Source organism: Nelumbo lutea, chromosome 1 (genome assembly GCF_056320005.1).
Source record: "Nelumbo lutea isolate HS-2025 chromosome 1, American lotus-T2T, whole genome shotgun sequence".
NCBI lineage: Eukaryota > Viridiplantae > Streptophyta > Magnoliopsida > Proteales > Nelumbonaceae > Nelumbo > Nelumbo lutea.
Window position 1 is genome coordinate 100,034,963 of NC_142684.1, and position 19,122 is coordinate 100,054,084.

Genomic DNA, 19,122 nt, shown 5'->3' on the forward strand with positions numbered 1-19,122 from the left:
TGACAAAATAATGACAAAATAGCTTTGCATTCATGATGTGATTCATTGACTTTAACCCATAACCAGAAGAGTTTATCTAGAATTCCACGTTGGCAAGATAACAAGCTTTCAAATTCACAACGATTGGGGTTAATACTGTACAACATTTTTTTACTCAGCTCTGGTCACATCATTTGTCCATGCAGGTTGAACTAGAGGTGGCGTATAATCCAGTTTCACCTTTCCGAGCCCACTTGGCAATGACTATTTTAATGGGTCCCCGTGGACTGGGTCTTTTCTTGTGCTCTTCACGACCTGGGTCTTGAAGTTCACTGTGCGAGTCTGGTTCCTGAAAAATGAAGTGCAGATAAGAAAATAACCAACTTGCATTGCAACTTTGGAAGTCTGTAACAAAGTCAAGAATTTGGGGCGATGATCACCTAGACTGAAACAACCATACCAGTCAAAATACAATAAACTAACCCTGCAGGTAGAAATTAACTACATATTGCACACAACAGCATTAAAATTTGAACGAAGATTATGATAAATATTACAAGTCAGTTGAGAAATTTGATTCAGTACCTACAGAACTGTCAGCTGTCAACTCAGATGAGCAAGTCTGTCAAGTATGGGAGATGGACTATATAAGTATATACGACTCCATTTGATCTGGAGAATTGGTAATACTAATAGCAAATAACGTGTTTGACACACTGAAAGGCCACCAATTCCAATACTCTGAGAATTATATATATAATGAGAAAATTCAGATAGAAATGTCAGGACAAAGTTTACCACTACATATTTCCAAAAAACCAATTTGTTGTAAGATGTCAGCGGGGGAAAGAAAATTTTAACTGTTGCTACTTTCCTTTTGGGATGGCTACTTAACTGTTACTCCTAGGACAAAAGAGAGAGCAAAGATCCAAATAATGGATAAGGCAATTGGCAAAGCCATACCACTATTCAGTTGGAACATCTAAAGCAAACCAATTTTAGCTGCCAGAATTAGGCACACCAATGTCAACAACCTAGATGAGGTAGATTTGTTTGGGGTAATCCTGTCAGGAAAAGATGATTGCTTAGGTTGTGTTGGGCAGTCAAGATGGTTGCCAGAATTTGCTAGTTGTGAAAGGCTAAAATTATTTGAAGAACTGATATTTAAGAGGCTTGTGTTGGGCAGTCGAGATGGTTGCCAGAATTTGCTAGTTGTTAAAGGCTAAAATTATTTGAAGAACTGATATTTAAGAGGCTTGTGTTGGGCAGTCAAGAAACAAAATATCCAAAAAATGAGTGGAAAATATGCGTATATTGAGACAGATGAGTGGAAAAGCTAGAAAGGATAGGATCAAAATGAAGTCATTTGAAGAAACTTTGGAGTAGTTCCAGTAGTTGATAAAATGATAGAAAATAGACTAAGATCGTTTAGTCACGTGCATAGAAGATCATTGGCAGCACACATAATAAGTGTTCATGATTTAACAATGCCAAAGGTAAGGACTGTATCCAGTCCTCCCCTCACAAGACTCCAGATAGCTGGGGCCAACATTAGATAATGGCCTTTCAATTTAACAGTGGATATGACATTAAATAGAATGGAAAGGTGAAACAGGACTCATGTATCCAACCCCATATAGTTGGGATAAGACGATGATGATGATGATGATACAAATAATAATGATGATGATGATGAGATGATATTTAGGAGGCTTGCAATGCTGCAATTAAAATGGCCCCACCTCTCAAGCATGCCTTAGTAAATGATATGATGGTTGTTGTACATAATCATCATATTGGCAATGAATGACTGCAGGGCCATCACTATCACCATCTTTTATACACAGACGCATATACAAGGAGAAGGGGTGTGTTGTATACATGAAAGTTTGCATGTATGTATTTATGCAAATGCATAAATGCTTCTGCATTTCCCACAATACAAAATTACTTGTAAGAAAGAAAAGATAAATAGTGGGCCACATGATATAATTTCATAAAAAACACATATCTAAGAACATTTTGGAAGTACACAGACATGTTCATGTGCCCAATGCTGCACATAATATGTTTGTTCTGCGGAAAGTCAAAACATGTTCAATTCACCGGACTGTTACTAATAAAATCTTTAACAATAAGTAAAAGAATCTGAATGGCCTTGGACAGTCAAGAAAACATTGGGAGATTGGACCACGATACAATTGGTTTCTAAGTAGTGTTTTAAAAGCAGAAAATACAAGAAAACACAACTGCACAAGGATCTTCAACTGCCTGAAACACAACATGCAAGGTGCAAGGCACACACCCTTTCAAAGCAAGGGACAAATTTTTGAAAAGAAAATAAAAAAATACATCAATACATAAAAATGCAATCCTGAATAAAAAATTAAATGTTTTAAAAAGCTTATTGGCTCAAATTAAAATATATAAACATATATATATATATATATATATATATATATATATATAACATATCATTTATCAAAAAAACATATATATAAAACATATGTAAAGTGAAACCATGAAAGTGAAAGAACACGTGTGGATTATGCCAAAGTGCTTCAAGCATGCAAAGCTTTCAATGTTTATTTATCTCCTAATTGCATTACTTCAAATAGCTAGTGCAATGTTAAAATATGTTACATTATTAATCCTAATAACTTGGCCCTCTGGCATTGTAAAAGCCCCATTGGCAAGTCCAAACAGGTCCATGCAAGGATTTGGAGCAACACCCCTAGCCTAACCTTCTTTAGTGGAAATTTTGTTGTTTGAGATCCTATCTACAACAACTAAGACTTCAGGTTTTTAAAAGTTAAGGGACCATGTATAGTGCACAAACAGTAATAAAAGGAGATCGGCTTCAGTCAGTTCAAGTCCGTGCAGCCGTGTTCACACCATTCGAACAGCCTCTTGCAACCTTACATCAGGAATATCTCCCCATGAAATAAGACACAGAAGTATGGAGATATTCCCAATGCAAGGCTGTAAAGTCTATTTGAAAAGGCTTTGCACTGACTGAAGCCAAACTCTAATAAAAGGAAATTTAGAAGTCAATAAACCATAATAAAGGTGTAAAACACATAAGAAACTACAAAAATTAAAAACAAAAAGAAATATTTATGAAAGTCACATTTGTAGGCCGAAGTGCACACCACTTGCATTAAAATGTGTCTCACCCATGCATCTAGGTGTGCCTGAAAATAGTATTTCTAAGAACTACTTGTCTAGCTGGTGCATTTGCTAGAATAAAACATTTTTTAACATATTTAGATCAATTTCTATACACAGATATAGCCTTCCCTTGGCAGAACCCACCTTCCTGAATCTGTAGAACTCCTTTATATCCTATATCAGCCTTATTTGATAGTTTAAGTTCAAAGAATTTGGAGTTACAGGTTTGTCACTTTTCCTATAGTCTAAACTCGTGGGGTCAAAAGTAGTTCATTTGGATCTGTTTTGGTTTCATCAGATGAATTTGAGTTTGTGACAAGATTTTGTTATGTTTTGAGAGAGTTCTTGCCATTTTATTGAATACTGATGAGGTGATAATTTTATATGAGATTTCAGTCACTAAAATTTTTCTCCATCTTAAATTTGCCTTTGGTTTAATTATTTCAATAGGATTAGTTGTGTATATTTGGAGTTAGTTTAGGAGTCCAAGACTCCAAGTCAGTATTTGTCTATTTGGAGTTATTTCAACTGTTTCTAGTCAGCTTGAATCTAAATTGGAGTTAAAGGGAGATCCAAGCCCTTTTGTTGAGTCTATTCATTAACCAACCACCCTAATTGGAAATTGTTTTTACTGTAGCTACAGTAGTCCGAACCAGTAAGGAGAAGAAGAAAGAAAAGGAGAAGAAGAAGAAAAAGAGAAGAAGAAGATGAAAGAACTGTCGAACCTGATAGATAAACCCTATCAGTCGACCTCTTAATAGTGATTAGGCTTCTAATTAAATGTACAAGGACTAAACTGCCCCTACTTAAGTATGGGACAGAGAACCTCTAATAAGACTGCCACATAAGCTCATAACTTAACCAAGGTGAGTTGACTAATCTACCCTTATTCGGCTAACTCTAACACTCCCCCTCAAGCTGGAGAATATATGTCATATAATCCCAGCTTGTTACATATATAGTTCACTCTCCCTGAGCTTAAGGCTTTTGTAAACAAATCTGCCCACTGATCACCTGAGCTTACATGTTCTGTGCTTATCTCTCCAGTAAGAACCTTCTCCCTCACAAAGTGGCAATCAATCTCTATGTGCTTTGTTCTCTCATGAAAAACAGGGATGCATGAGATATGGAGCGCAGCTTGATTGTCACAGTACAACTTCATAGGTTTATCCATGTGGAACCCGATTTCTTGTAGGAGATTCCTCAACCACACTAATTCACATGTAGTGTGTGCCATGGCTCTGTACTCGGCTTCAGCACTGCTTCTAGCCACAACCGTCTGTTTTTTACTCTTCCACGTCACAAGATTTCCTCCAAGAAATGTGCAGTAACCTGTAGTAGATCTTCTATCAAACACAGAGCCCGCCCAATTTGCATCTGTGTACCCAACTACTTCAAGTTTTCCTCCTGGTTTACACAATAGCCCACGGCCCGGAGCTCCCTTCAAATATCTTACAATTCTAAGAACTGCATCCCAATGAGATATACGAGGGTTCTGCATAAATTGGCTCACCACACTGACTGCAAAGGCGATGTCTGTTCTCATGATAGTCAAATAGTTCAGCTTCTCCACTAGTCGTCTATACCTTCCAGGATCATCAAATATTTCCCCTGTATCACTACTCAACTTAACATTTGGTTCCATAGGAGTCTCAACCGGTTTTGCACCTAACAGTCCTGTTTCGTCTAATAGATCGAGAATATATTTTCTTTGGCACAAGTTTACACCTTGTCTTGATCTAGCAACTTCTATACCCAAGAAATACTTCAATGTCCCAAGGTCTTTTGTTTGAAAATGATTTTGCAAAAAGACCTTGAGTTTGTCGATCCCCAATTTGTCACTGCCAGTTATGACAATATCATCCACATAGACCACTAATAAAATCTTTCCAGCTTCTGAGTCATAGCTGAACACTGAGTGATCAACCTGGCATTGTTTCATTCCAAAATTCTTCACCACTTCACTAAACTTCCCGAACCAAGCACGAGGCGATTGTTTCAACCCATAAATTGCCTTTTTCAGTCTACACACCTTACCAACCTCCCCCTGAGTAACAAACCCAGGTGGTTGCTCCATATATACCTCCTCTATAAGGTCACCATGAAGGAAGGCATTTTTTATGTCAAGTTGAAATAAGGGTCAATCATACATAACTGCTAGGAAAATTAACACACGGACAGAGTAGTTAAGTGTCTTGGTTAATTTACTAATAGACATAAGATTGAATGGAAACTTAGGGACATATAGAACAGATGATAAAGAAAGAGAAGCCATGTCAACATTGCCAACACCACAGATGGGAGAGGAGGAACCATTGGCAAGGGTAACGGTTTGAAATGTAGAAGTTTCAGAGAGAGAAGAGAACACACCTGGAGTTCCGGTCATGTGATTAGAGGCTCTAGAGTCAATAATCCAAGGAGAGGTTTTAGATGACAGGCAAGCTATACCTGAGTGGGCAAGAGTAGCAGTAGTGTGCTGTGAAGTGGACTGAAGGAACCGCTCATACTCATCACGCAGTACACTCACCATCTTCCTTCCGGAAACAGATGTAGATGTCGAAGGAGTTAGGTCTGCCTGTTGATTATCACTGACATCAACCCCACCAGCAATAGCATGATTGGCCCATTTAGAGGGAAGGCGGCCATGAAGATCATAACAGAAATTTACGGAATGTCCTTCCCTGCCATAGTGGGTACACTTCCTTGTAGAGCTGCCTTTTTCTTTACCACGACCTCCCCCTGAGTCACGACCACCACCACGGCCAAATATGGAACCACCACGACCTCCTCGGGAGGCATGTCCTCCCCCTTTCGTACCACGTCCACCTCCTCTGGCTGTCACAAAAGCTGATCTATCAGATTGTGTGGGATTCTCTGTCTGTCCCAAAGAAATCCTGCGAAGCCGAGCAAACACTTCCTCAAGTGTAGGAAGGGTAGAGCCCCCCAATATTTGGGCCCTAACTGATTCATACTCTGATTTCAACTCTACTAAGAACCTTGTGACATCTAGTTGTTCTCTTTGTTGTTGCTGAACCTTAACATCTGGAGTGAGAGGATGATAAATATTGAATTCATTTCTGAGGTTCTTCATACTGACATAGTACTCTTCTAGGGTTTTATTTCCTTGTTGCAGACCAAAGTACTCCTGATAGAGCTTATATACCCTTATAGTATTATCTTGCCTAGAATACAGCTTCTTGGCATGTTCCCATATGTCCTTAGCTGTATCTAAGAACATGAAGTTGGCACTTATTTTAGGTTCCATACTGTTCCATAGCCATGTCATGATTTGAGCATCCTCCTGTTCCCAATCATCAAACCCTGGAAAGTCAGCCGGTGGTTTATCTTCTTTCACATGCTTCACTTTTCTCTTTGCCTTGAGAAAAACTTCCACCGACTTGGCCCATGGAACATAGTTCTCACCATTCAGTTTAATTGAGGTCATCTGTACACCTAAATAGTCAGAGGAAACCACCACACTAGGTTTCTGATCACTACAGCCATCTCCCATTGCTGCCATGATACTCTTTCAATGCTGCCTCTAATCTGAATTCCCAATCACCAACTAAGTGCTGCTATCAAGAGTTTGATGTTCCAGAACCTACAGCAATCCCTAAACACAATGATAGATACACACGCATTTGTTCTTATCCACACCACTACTGATTTCACAAAAAAACACAGACTACACCGACATTAATTCAGCACTTACTAACCATATGCAAGCTCTCTTACAACTACTCAACAGAGTTTGTGCATCACAAGCACCACCACACAGCCATAGCTGTCACACACAATACAGACCTGCTTTAATGCTTTTAAGAGGACACCACAAGACCAACAAAAACTCAACTAGTACCATTGCATTACACCTTGCACCATTCGGCCACCTACAGTAGCAGCCCTTACACCATCTGGTCACTGTAAACACAGCCTGTTCTTGGAATTTTTCCAAGAACCAGGGCAACAACCAACCTAGTTCTCTAGGTTCTGATCAGTCTTCTCAAGCTCTTGAAGATTTTCAACCCAGAAATACCAACAGCACACAGATGAGAGATAACCAACCTTCGTTTGAGAGTTTCAGCCAACCATTCACTGCTGAAATTGTTTTCTTAGGAAAGGAGGTTCTGTGCACCAGAAAAAAGAAGAGCTGTGATGTTTCAGGCCTGGGACGAACCACTTTTCTCCATTGACAGCCCAGAGAAGAAAAGGAGAGAACTGAAGCACGAACTGAAGTTGTCATGAACTGAAACAGGTCACGAACTGAAGTTGTCACGCTCTGATACCATGTTTCTATTGTAGCTACAATAGTCCGAACCAGTAAGGAGAAGAAGAAAGAGAAGGAGAAGAAGAAGATGAAAGAACTGTCGAACCTGATAGCTAAACCCTATCAGTCGACCTCTTAATAGTGATTAGGCTTCTAATTAAATGTACAAGGACTAAACTGCCCCTACTTAAGTATGGGACAGAGAACCTCTAATAAGACTGCCACATAAGCTCGTAACTTAACCAAGGTGAGTTGACTAATCTACCCTTATTCAGCTAACTCTAACAGAAATATTATAGTTGACCTGACAAAATCTTGCTCTAAATATTTCTTCTCTTTCCATTTTAGTTATTTTCTATATTTTCTTCTCTTCTGTTACTATTAATTTGTTGTTTTCTCTCTAATACAGTAACTGTTTCTTTATCAGTCTCTAATACTGTCACTATTAGGGGCCATTACTTGGTTTAATGGAAAAATCTCAGACTGGAAAATGTGAGAACATAGGTTCATGTCTGAGAGCAGCCATTTTATGCCCAGAAAAAGCACCAATGGTAGGACCATATCAAGTCTAAGAGTGACCACTTTGGACCAAAGATGCCAGATGTTCAGACCACACCCATTCAGCCTCTACCAATACCTGGATTTGGAGACCAGTATTGGGTAATGACCTTTTAATATAATAATTGGGTAATGACCTTTTAATATAATAAATATGCTTCCCCTTTACTTCTGGCTTCTAATTTCTTATTGCTGAATAATCTGTTCAGCAATATTACAATACAGTCTAGCCAGATGCATTTCATCTTTCATTCTTAATTCTCCATCTCAAATTCCTCTGAGCTTAATTATGACAAGGAAAATACGTTGAAAAAAATAGAAACAAATTAGTAGAAACAAATACTGACCTCAAAAAAAGGTAAGCTGAACCAAAAGACATAAAAGCACCAGGAACTATAAACCAGTACATCAACATGAAAGCCATTAACAGCACTACCCTGGTTTCCTGATACAACTCTCTCCTCCCACCACCCTCGTGTTGTCAATTGTGTAATGGGAGGATCTTAAGATCCATCTGAATGAGATATTCTCTCTGGAAATCAAGCTATAAGAATCATACACTGGTGGATCAACATGAAAACCTAGCGTAGAGCCATGATTTCTGCTCTAACAGCATTACCAACTCTAATCAAGCTAGCTCAAGTAAGGATGATCTATCCTCCCTACTTCTAAAGCCCCACAACTCTAAAGAGCTTCAGATTCCCCAAAAGGTTACATAAAATCTGGACCATTCAGAATGACATAAAAAGGGACTATTCAGAAACATAGTACAGTCCACTGCAAAGTTAGGTGTATACTCATTAATTTGGAGAATGTTTTGTATCATGGTGTTGCATTTGTACTTGATTTAAGCATTGGAATTGGGAAAAATGGTTTGGGCACTAAGTACAATGTTACAATTGTTTATTGCTGTTTGATACATATAAGCACCACCAGGCACCAAATAGGACAAAATGCCTTCCCTGAGCCAGAAACAACCAAATGGTGTTTCCTCCAAAAGTGGCTTCCATATAACCAAAGGTAAAGAGCAATACAAATAGTGGTACTTGAATCAGTCCAACCAAACAGGCTTATGGTTTGGTAAAGTCAAAATGCCTATGTGGTACCAATGTGGTGGACAGCTCTCCAACACCATGATACCAAACACCACCTTGGACTTCCAAGATATCTTCTTGGTTAGTTTCCTTTTTATCAGAATTAGGACTCAATATACCAAGGTCTAGATTACATTGAATTGAGATTTCTTTGAAACCCTTCATATTCTTTTCTTTTCATAGGGCATCATAAAATTTAATATTCATTGAACTGATAAAATGATTTAAGTACTCATAATTTAACAATGGATCTATCACTGAACAGAATGGAATGGTGAAATAGGATTCATGTAGCTGATCCCATGTAGTTGGGATAAGGCTTAGATGATGATGATTGTTGATCTGACAAAAGTTTGGTAGCAAATAATAATTCAAAAGATATTCCAACTAGGGGCATTTGGAATTCATTATACTCTGGATATTTGAGGTCTATCACATAAAAAATTATTATTTCAAGGGCTATGCAACTAGGGCTACGCAAGGAGGAATATTTTTTAATATCTTCTGAAGGGCTACGCAACTAGGGGTAGCCCATCCCCCAACCAATAACCCCCCTATCCAGGTGCAGGCGGGATTCAATCACAAGTCTCTGCTACGATCAGCAGGAGACCTTAGCAACCAGCTGGTTGGCACCTTGCCTACAAGGAGGAATATGAGGGATTTCAAAGAAACCTCAGTTCATCTAGACCTTGGTATATTGAGTTCTAATCCTGAATAAAAAAAAAAAGAAAAAAGGAAATTTTCTCAAAAAAAAAAGAAAAAAGAAAGAAAGAAGGAAAGAAAAATTCCTACAGTTAAGGCAAGAAGGTTAAAACAAGTTCAAATGAATAAAATAATTCATGCTGGGTTGATTAACTAAAGGTCATGAAAGGGGTTCTAGGCAGTGATGCATGGATGAGGACACAGAAGCTGGAAACAGAAATATGTTGAGACTTTAGATAGGATTGTATGTATTCATTATATTTTATTTTGTTTCCTTTTTTTGTTTGGTGGGTCTTTTTGTATTGCAATAGGATGTATATAAACTTTCTTATTATTTGCTCACTAATAAGGGGCATTTATGTAATTGTATATATTTTTACCCTATTCAATAAAATATGCTCTTTGGGAGTGGGGTGGGGGCATTATATTTGATACACCCTCCAACTTCTCTCTCTTCTTTGTTGAACACCATAAACCCTAGAAGGGTGACATGATATCAGAGCCATTCATTTGGATGTTTCTATGATTCAGTTTGACAAATTTGAAATAAAAAAAATCTAGTGTTCGAATGAACCTGGTAGAGCTATCCTTCCTGGGACGTCATCAAGGACCTAGGGCAGAGTATTGGCATTTCGAAGTCAAGGTTTCTCTTCAATTTCAAGTGTAGGATTGTTAAGAGATATTTTAAAAGGAATATTATGCATTTTTCTAGAATTTTATGTTGACTTTTGAGGGGTGAAATGCCAATTTCTCAAAGCATCTCGAAACTGGAAATATAGCAGGACAGATTCGATATTCCTAATATATCTCTCAACTGGTTTGGTGTTTGGGGTTGGGATTTTAGATTCAAAGTCCTTTTTCATGTGTCTAAAGGTATTGGGTGGCTGGTTTGCTTTATTTCCATTAGCGGGGTCTAATAGTCCTCATTTCACCCTTATTTTAATGCTAGAAATTTTCTGGTGCCATACCAGATGTGTTGGGTCGCCTCTTTGGTGGTTTGTTCAGCTTGGTTAACTTCATATAGACCATATTAGAGTTTTTTTTGGAGTTCTGATCTCCCAAACCAAATATTAGAAGCTTTCTTTGATCTGAGTTTTGAGGTGTTGTTCAAAGGACACAATGGCAACAAATAAGTCTGATTCTATTTCTGTTAGATTTGACAAAACAAATTATAGCATGTGGTGTTTCCAATTCCAATATTTTATGAAGGGGAAACATCTTTGCGGATTTCTGGATGGTACAAAGACTAAGCCAGTTGATAAACCTGCTAAGGAAATGGAGGAGTGGGAGGTAGATAATGCCAAAATTATATCCAGGCCGTTAGGGTTAGTTGATAATTCCATTGTATATCAACTTCGGGGTTTTCAAACAACAAAATCCATGTGGGGTTATTTGGAGGTGTATCAACAAACAAATGTGGCTCGAAGTTTCAGTTGGAGTATGATATATTCATGTATACCCAAGGGGATAAGAAGATTACTGACTACTATGCTGGGTTTATCTCTCTTTGGACAGAACTGGAAATGTTGTATGTTGCTAGTGATCCTACTTTTAATGGAAAGTTCCAGAAGATTAACAATGAATGGAATTTGAAATTATTCAAGCTAGTATTCTCAATCGAGGTGTTATAGATGATATAAATGTAATCCTTGGGGAACTATTGAGAGAAGAAACTCATATGCAAACTCAAGTGTAGCTTGAAGGAAAGAAAGAACCTGATGTAGCCTTTGTAGCTCAAACTTCTAAGGGTAAAGGAGTCAGTGGCAGGGATTTTTCCCATGTACAGTGCCATGAATGCAAAGGATAAACATTGCTCACATTGTAAGAAGCGGAATTTCTGTGTTTATTGCAAGAAACAAGGGCATGTGGTGAATGAGTGTACAGCCAAATCATCTCAAGGGAGGAAAGGTTATAAAGCATACCAGGTTATAAAGCATACCAGGCCACTACAGATGAGACACCATCCATCTTGACATTTTTGAGAACTGCCACAACCTTTTCAGGGCAAATGTCTCAGACATCTAATGGTCTTTCTGAACCACAAGTTCAAACAATGATTGCTTCTGCCATCTCTTCAGCCTTTACAAATATAGTACTTTCTGGAAAGCCTTGCTACTTTAGTTCACTTATTAGTCCTCTTTGGTGATAGACTCTAAATCACATGATTGTGTTTCACCAAATTCAACCTATACCCCTTATTCTAGTAATAATCAAATTGTCATTGCCAATGGTGATATACTTTAAATTCTTGGCATTGACAATTTAGCTCTTTCTGCCTCACCTTCTTTCTCATTGTCTTTAAAGCAAGTATTTCTTGTACCTAAACTTACCACCAATTTAATTTCAGCTGGACAACTTGTTGACAATGGATATGATGTTTATTTCTCACATGATAGTTGTTTGATTCAAGACCAACTCACTAAGAAAGTGACAAGGAGGGATTGTAAGGCTGAATGTCTCTTTACATTGGAATTTGATCATGACTCTACTTTACATCTCTACCTAGTTGTTTTTTTTGTCTCTTCTAGGAATTCCAATGATAGTTTTTGGCAGCTTTGACATCATTGCTTAGGTCATCCTCATAGTGATAAATTAACTATAGTTATTTGTTCTGGTTTTTTGAAGAGTAAATTACCTCCTTTATCATCATCAATAAAATCTTGTGTTGTATGTTCTTTAAGCAGAAGTACTATTTTACCTTTTCCTGTTAAACATAGTCATTCTTCCTCCCCTTTTGAAATAGTTCATAGTGATGTATGGGGCCTGCACCTGTGTTGTCTCAAATGGTTTTTTTTCTAATCAGAAAACATAGAAAAGAAATTCATTAATATTAAAAAAGAGCAGTACAAGTTGTGAAAAAAAAAAAAAAACAACAAACCAAAGAAACAAATCCACCCCAAAGTATTACAATTGAGCCTGATACATAGATTTAGAGGTGTAAAATAGGCTGTGCTGGGCTGGCATGATACGGCCTATGTGCAGCTCATGGGCCATGCCTCCCTCCCCTGGGATACTTTGGGGGGTTGGCCCGGCATGGCCCACGGCTCGAGCCCATGCTGGGCCACGAGCCAGGCTGACCCGTTGACCGAGCCTTGGTCTAGGCCAGGCCAAAGTTATTTATTTAAAAATTTTGAAAAAAAAACTTAATTTTTTAATTTTATATGAATTTTGATGTATACAATTGCTTATATATACAATAATTAAATAAAATAGTATAATAAAATTGAAAAAATTGTTTATTTTATTAATGTATTATATACTATATATTATTATAATTAATTTATATTATATATTATATATATATGGGTCGTGCTAGCCCACGGGCCACGGGCGGCACGGCATGACAATTGTTAGCAAAGGTAATGATTGGGTCCACTACCAACACCACATATGAAAGATGTGCAACCATTAGCAAAGGTAACAAAGTGTGATGTGGAGCACTAAGAATGGGAGGAATACACACCTAGAGTCCCAGTCATATGATCAAAAGCTCCAAAGTCGATAATCCAATGGGAGGGTTTGGATGCCAGACAAGCCATACCTGAATGTGCAAGGGTAGTTGTATTCTGTTGAGACATGGCCTGGATAAACCGCTCATACTCATCACGTGGGACACTTATCATCTCCTTCCCGGAGGCATTCGTAGATGTAGAAGGCATCTATCAACGTGTTGAATATCCTGTCTTGAACTACCATCACTGGCCACTGCATGATTTACCCAAGTTGAAGGTGGGCCATGTAAATCATAACAAAAGTTGATGGTGTGCCCTTCCATACCACAATGTGTGCACCTCCTCGAACCATTACTACGTCCTTTTCCACGAGCTCCCCCTGAATCTCAACCTCCAATACGCCCACCACCACCACTACGACCATACATGGGTCCACTACCACCACTACGACCAGGTTGAACTTCCCGAGCTCTACCTCTAACTCCACAACCTCCCCCTCTTGTCGCTACAAAGGCAAACCTATTAGAGATATTAGGGTTCTCTGTAGGTCTAACAGAAATCCTCCGAAGACGAGAAAACACCACTTCTAGAGAAGGAAGAGCTGACCCACCTAGTATCTATGCTCTCCCTGGTTCATATTCAAGTTTCAACCCTACTAAAAACCTGGTTACATTGAGTTGCTCTCTCTATTGTGGTTGAATCCTAACATTAGAAGTGAGGGGATGGTACACATTCAACTCATTGCGAAGATTCCTCATGCTAGCATAGTATTCCTCAAGACTTTGATTGCCTTGCTGCAGATTAAAGTACTCATGATAAAGCTAGTACACTCTAGTGGTATTGTCTTGTCTAGAGTACAGCTTCTTAGCATGACCCCAAATCTCCTTGGTTGTATCTAGGAATATAAAATTCACACTAATCTTGGGTTCCACAAAATTCCATAACCAGGTCATAATATGTGCATCTTCTTGTTCCCAATACCTATATTCTTGAGAATCAGTGGAAGGTTTTTCTTCTCTCGCATGCTTCACCTTCTTCTTATCCCTAAGAAAGACTTCTACATATTTCGCCCAAGGCACATAGTTCTCACCATTCAATTTGATAGAGGTCATTTGAACATTTAGCTAATCAGGGGGAACCATAACACTAGACTTGTGTTCACTACTATCTCCCATATCTGAATTTTTTTCTTCACTAACCTGTATGTCACACGCCTAATTCACTTTGTTATCCTCCATTTTCAACATCACAAAACCCTCCAAATGCACACCACACACCTAGTACTAGATATACAACCAATCAACCATCAAATCACACTATAACACCTATACAGCACACTACAAAACAGACCTGTACTCGACTGAACACTGCACCACCGAACCTTCTCTCTTTGTACCATCGATTAGAGAGCTTCCTACAAATCACCACAAACAACCACTGCACCACAAACTGGAGGCATGAAGACCTCCTCAAGGAAAAAACGATCACTCCTTTGCAGCCTTTCCCTTAATCTCCAAGGAATTCTTGAGAAATCTGCAAAACCCTAGAGAAATTGGCAATAAAAAATTCTAGACAGATCTGAACTTGTTATAGCAGCTCAGATACCATGATAAAGTTCAAATCTGCACTAGTATTCAGTTAAGAACAGCAGTAGAAAGAGATTAGAGGAGATAGAAGAGAAAAGAGAAGAGAAGAGAAGAGAAGAAAAGACTGGTTCGAACAACTTTTCTCTCTAGTCAGCCAGGTTATATTTATAGTTTTCTATAGTAAAACAAAATGTCTATTGTGCCCTTACTTAAGTATGGGCACATCACTTAACTTAAACATTACATCTCACACCAAACATAAATAAAAAGACCAAACTTCCCCTATATAGCCAACACTAACACACTATAACTCACCAAAGCTACAACTTCTCATGATATTAATTAAGAACTTCCAATCCACTAGATCATAAGCTTTCTCCAAGTCCAACTTGATTACAACTCCCCTTTTCCTTAACCTTTCCTGGGCCTCCACACACTGGTTAGCAATTAAAATCTAGTAAACTATTTGCCTATCCTGAATGAAGGCCCCTTGAAATTGGAAAATAAGTGAAGGGAGCACTTTTTTGATCCTCAGGGACAGCACCTTAGCAATCACCTTGTAAATACTAGTTACTAAACTGATAGGTATGAAATCCCTTGGATGACAAGCACCACTCTTCTTTGGAACCAAAGCTATAAAGGTTGAGTTCATTCCCAAATTGATTACTCCCCAAATACTTTGACCAAATTATCTTTGATTATATTCTAGTAGTCTTGATAAAAATCTATTGTGAATCCATCAGGCTCAAGAGTTTGGATCCATCCATTAAGAAAATTACTTCTTTAACTTCATCCTCCCCAAACCTTCTCTCCAAGAATACAACTTGATTATCTCCCAAAACCTCCAAATCGAGTCCTTCAAATGTCCATCTCTCATTGAGTGGCCTTCTATAGATTGATCTAAAATGATCCATAAAAGTCTTGGCTATCTCACTTTGATTTGTAACCTCAAATTCCCCCACCACTAAAGAAGTAATTAGACTCTACTTTTTCCATGCCATGAAAAATTTTGTGTTGCCATTTGAATTCATTATGTAAGCTAAATGTTCATTTCTATCAAATAAGAAACAAGAAAAAGGAAAGCAACATGCAGAAGCATCCCTCAAGAATCCAAGGATTGTTGGAATCCATTGTATGTATGGCATGGGCACTTCTTCTATTAGAAGAGTCTATGCAATACTGCTTCCAGGGTTGTAGACATAAGAGAAGTTTTGGGCATTGGGTTTGAGGGAATAATATTGGTGAAATGGATAAGCTTTTTTTTTTTTTTTTTTTGATCAGCAACACAAAAATTGATTCATTAGATTAAAAAACAGAGATACACAAGGAGTTGTGGGTAAAAACAAAGCCCAAACAGAAACTATTCACTATTTACAGAACTGCCCATAACATAGAATGTCTTTGAGTTCCTTGCTTTGCTAGACCATCAGTCAAACTGTTTGCAGATCTCCTTATCCACCTTATTTAGATCATCATGTCTTTAGAAATCTGCTTGAATTGCCTGAATTCATTCCTTAACCTCCATATGATTCCTTCCTTCCCCTTTTTTCAGCCAGCCCACAACTACTTTTTAATCACCTTAATCAGCTTATTAATCCCCATTTCTTTAGCTTTCTCTACTCCATAGACCGCTGCCAATAATTCTGATCTCACCACATCTCCATGCTGAATAGGCCCTGAATACAAAGCTATAATGTTTCCATTTTCTTCCCTAATTACCCCACCAATATCCGATGGTCCAGGATTTCCCATACAGCTACCATCAAAGTTTAATTTCTCCCACCCAATACATAGACAAAGAACAAATATTCCCCACGATCTGAAGAAGACTTCTACCTTAAACTCAGCAAAAAACTTTAAGGTGCTCACCCAATGCGCTACTCTTAGGGTAATCACCTCAATAATAGCTTCCTTACTTCTTTCCTTGTCTTCAAAGATTCTTAGGTTCCTTTCCTCCCAAATTGTCTAGATCATTGCTGCTCTAGTGCATCTCCACATAATCCTGCCTCTTCTTTTAGGGCAGCTGAAAAAGTGAAAGCTAAAAACACCTTCCAGACAATCAAGGGGAAGCCAACTGCATCCAGAGATGAAAACCACTCCCAAATAGAACTAGAAAAAGGATAGGAGATCAAAAGATGAAAGTCAGTCTCACCATACAACTAATTTTTTGGCTCTCGTTGTGTGCTCTACATTCTTGTTAAGTTACTCCATGACTTGTTTCTGCATCCAACACCTTGAGGTCAGACATGCTTATCTAACCGATATTGGCTTCCCTAGGAAATGCATCAGCATCAACGAGGGTGGTTTTCATTCCTTTTGGGATAGATGTATACTGATACTGATTATGCCAAGTTTGGAGGCTTGTGGGCAGTCTTGTGGCTAGTGAAGGCTAAGAGTGCTATTCAATTAGCTAATGTTGGTTCCATTCCAGGATTTGAACTACATAGCTCATATTGTTAAGTTGTTTATGCTACTTCGACAAAGAATTGTACTGGTTCCGAGTGTTTAGCCGTTGGAATACTTTGACACCAACAAGGAAAACAGAGGAACGGATCTCTACAGGTATAAAAAGTTAAGGTGGGCAGAGATTTGCTTACCAAATGGATGTCCTATCGTTACCAGATAGCTGCTGATACAGACTTCCACGGTCTCTCTGCAAATCCAGATTGCGACAAAGCCATGACTAAAAATTCCTCTGTAAGAGGAGAGTAATAGCTCCGCTTTAGAATATATAAAAAAATAGTAATTAAGTATAGCGTCATACTTCCTCAGGTATCTCGATCGACCAGGCAAACCAAAGGCCTTCTTCTCCTTCTTTCGATTCTCTTGGGCAACGGCCACCATCTTGCCTTCTTCCTTCTTTTTCTTCTTTTTCTTCTTTTTCTTATCATTCAATGGCGAATTAATAAGACAACGTAGTATACCAAGCATAATTGAAGGGGAAAGAAAGGTGCAGAAAAGCAAACCTAGATGGAAATTTTGAAATAAGAACCTCATCAGCCAATATTCAAATTCTTTTCTGGCAACTAGACTGTCGTCATCGTCTTTGGCTTATTCTTTCTTTACATTGGCCACCTTCGTACGAGCGTCTGTGTTGCTATTACCGGATTTCTTGTTCTTCTTCTTCTTGTCTTTGACAAAGGAACCGAGGCTTCCCTCATCCTCTTCGTCCTCTACCACCTCATTTCTCACGGGTTTCAAGCTTTCAGCAAGCATTTCAGGCACGAAATATGAAACACTTTTTAGGACCAATATATGGCGGTACCGGTAGAAAAGGCAGCTCGGAACTCGGAACTCGGAAGGGAAAAAAAGATAGAAAGAGAGAGGAGAAATCATATACGCCCGTGGAAGTATCCTTGGCTAAAACAATGAAATCATGACCCTCGATGTGAGTCCGCATCACCAGAAAGCTAAAACTGTGCTAACAATCTCCCTCGAAGTACTATATGGTCCCACGTCATCGATAAATCCACGTCCCCTATGGATTATTAAGGATAAATTTTAAACTGCCACTAGACCTGTTTACGGGTCGGGTTCGCGCTGGGCTTTGCCTCTAAAAAAATCAGGCCCGAATCCAGCCCTATATAAAACCCGAAGCCCCGACCCAAGCCCTAAGCCCAATCTGAACAAATATTTTAAATATAATATTAATAATATTATATATTATATATTACTTTATATATTATAATATATAAAATATTACATAATATTTTTTTGCTACTAAAAATATTATTATATCATATTATAAAATATATTATACATTATTAATATATATTACATTTTTATTATATATATGTAATATTATCGAGTCAGGTTCAATATTGGGCTGGGCTTATTGGGAAAAGCCCAAACCTAGCCCAAAAACCAATCAAGTCCAGTGTTTGGTGCCCCAGCCTGATCCTATAGGCTAAAAATTTGTCCAAGCCCAATATATAATAGGTCAAGAGAACCCAGTCCGTCAGGCTACCCGCCCATGAATAAAACTAACTGTCACATTATATTTAGCCCCTAAGCTTTTGGATTTCAGCACTTTGTATCTACTCTGTTAACGGGGTTGACGGTAAAAGTAAAATTATTAAAGGATATTTCACTCTAATAACCATTTAACTTTGCAAAAAGTCATTTTTAATCCTAAAGGTTCAAAAGGTCTATTTTAAGGTAAAAATTTATGATATTAGAAATGTTGTTGATGGTTATGTTAGACAAATAATAAAATAATAAGGAATATTGATGTGACATTGCCCAAGTAAAAAAAAATTAAAAAAAAAATACACATGGGTCTCACTTAAAATTCCCACCAATTCACATGTGAC

The 19,122-nt window shown here is 38.1% G+C and overlaps 1 protein-coding gene across 3 annotated transcripts; it reads right to left on the reverse strand.

Moving 5' to 3' along the window:
* On the reverse strand, positions 1 to 18,144 carry LOC148876401 (uncharacterized). Of its 3 annotated transcripts, none has more exons than XM_088966766.1 (5): positions 17,776 to 18,144; positions 17,574 to 17,683; positions 17,407 to 17,462; positions 12,470 to 12,566; positions 1 to 328 (listed from the first exon to the last, which is right to left on the reverse strand). In XM_088966766.1, exons 2-5 carry the CDS (start codon positions 17,651 to 17,653, stop codon positions 244 to 246), a joined length of 318 nt encoding a protein of 105 aa, XP_088822892.1. In that variant the 5' UTR covers positions 17,654 to 17,683; positions 17,776 to 18,144; the 3' UTR covers positions 1 to 243. The 3 variants fall into 3 exon arrangements, with proteins under 3 accessions (XP_088822892.1, XP_088822893.1, XP_088822894.1); XM_088966767.1 differs by having other exon boundaries at positions 17,574 to 17,692; positions 17,776 to 18,034; XM_088966768.1 differs by having other exon boundaries at positions 17,574 to 17,692; positions 17,802 to 17,939.
* Positions 18,145 to 19,122: the final 978 nt, after the last annotated feature.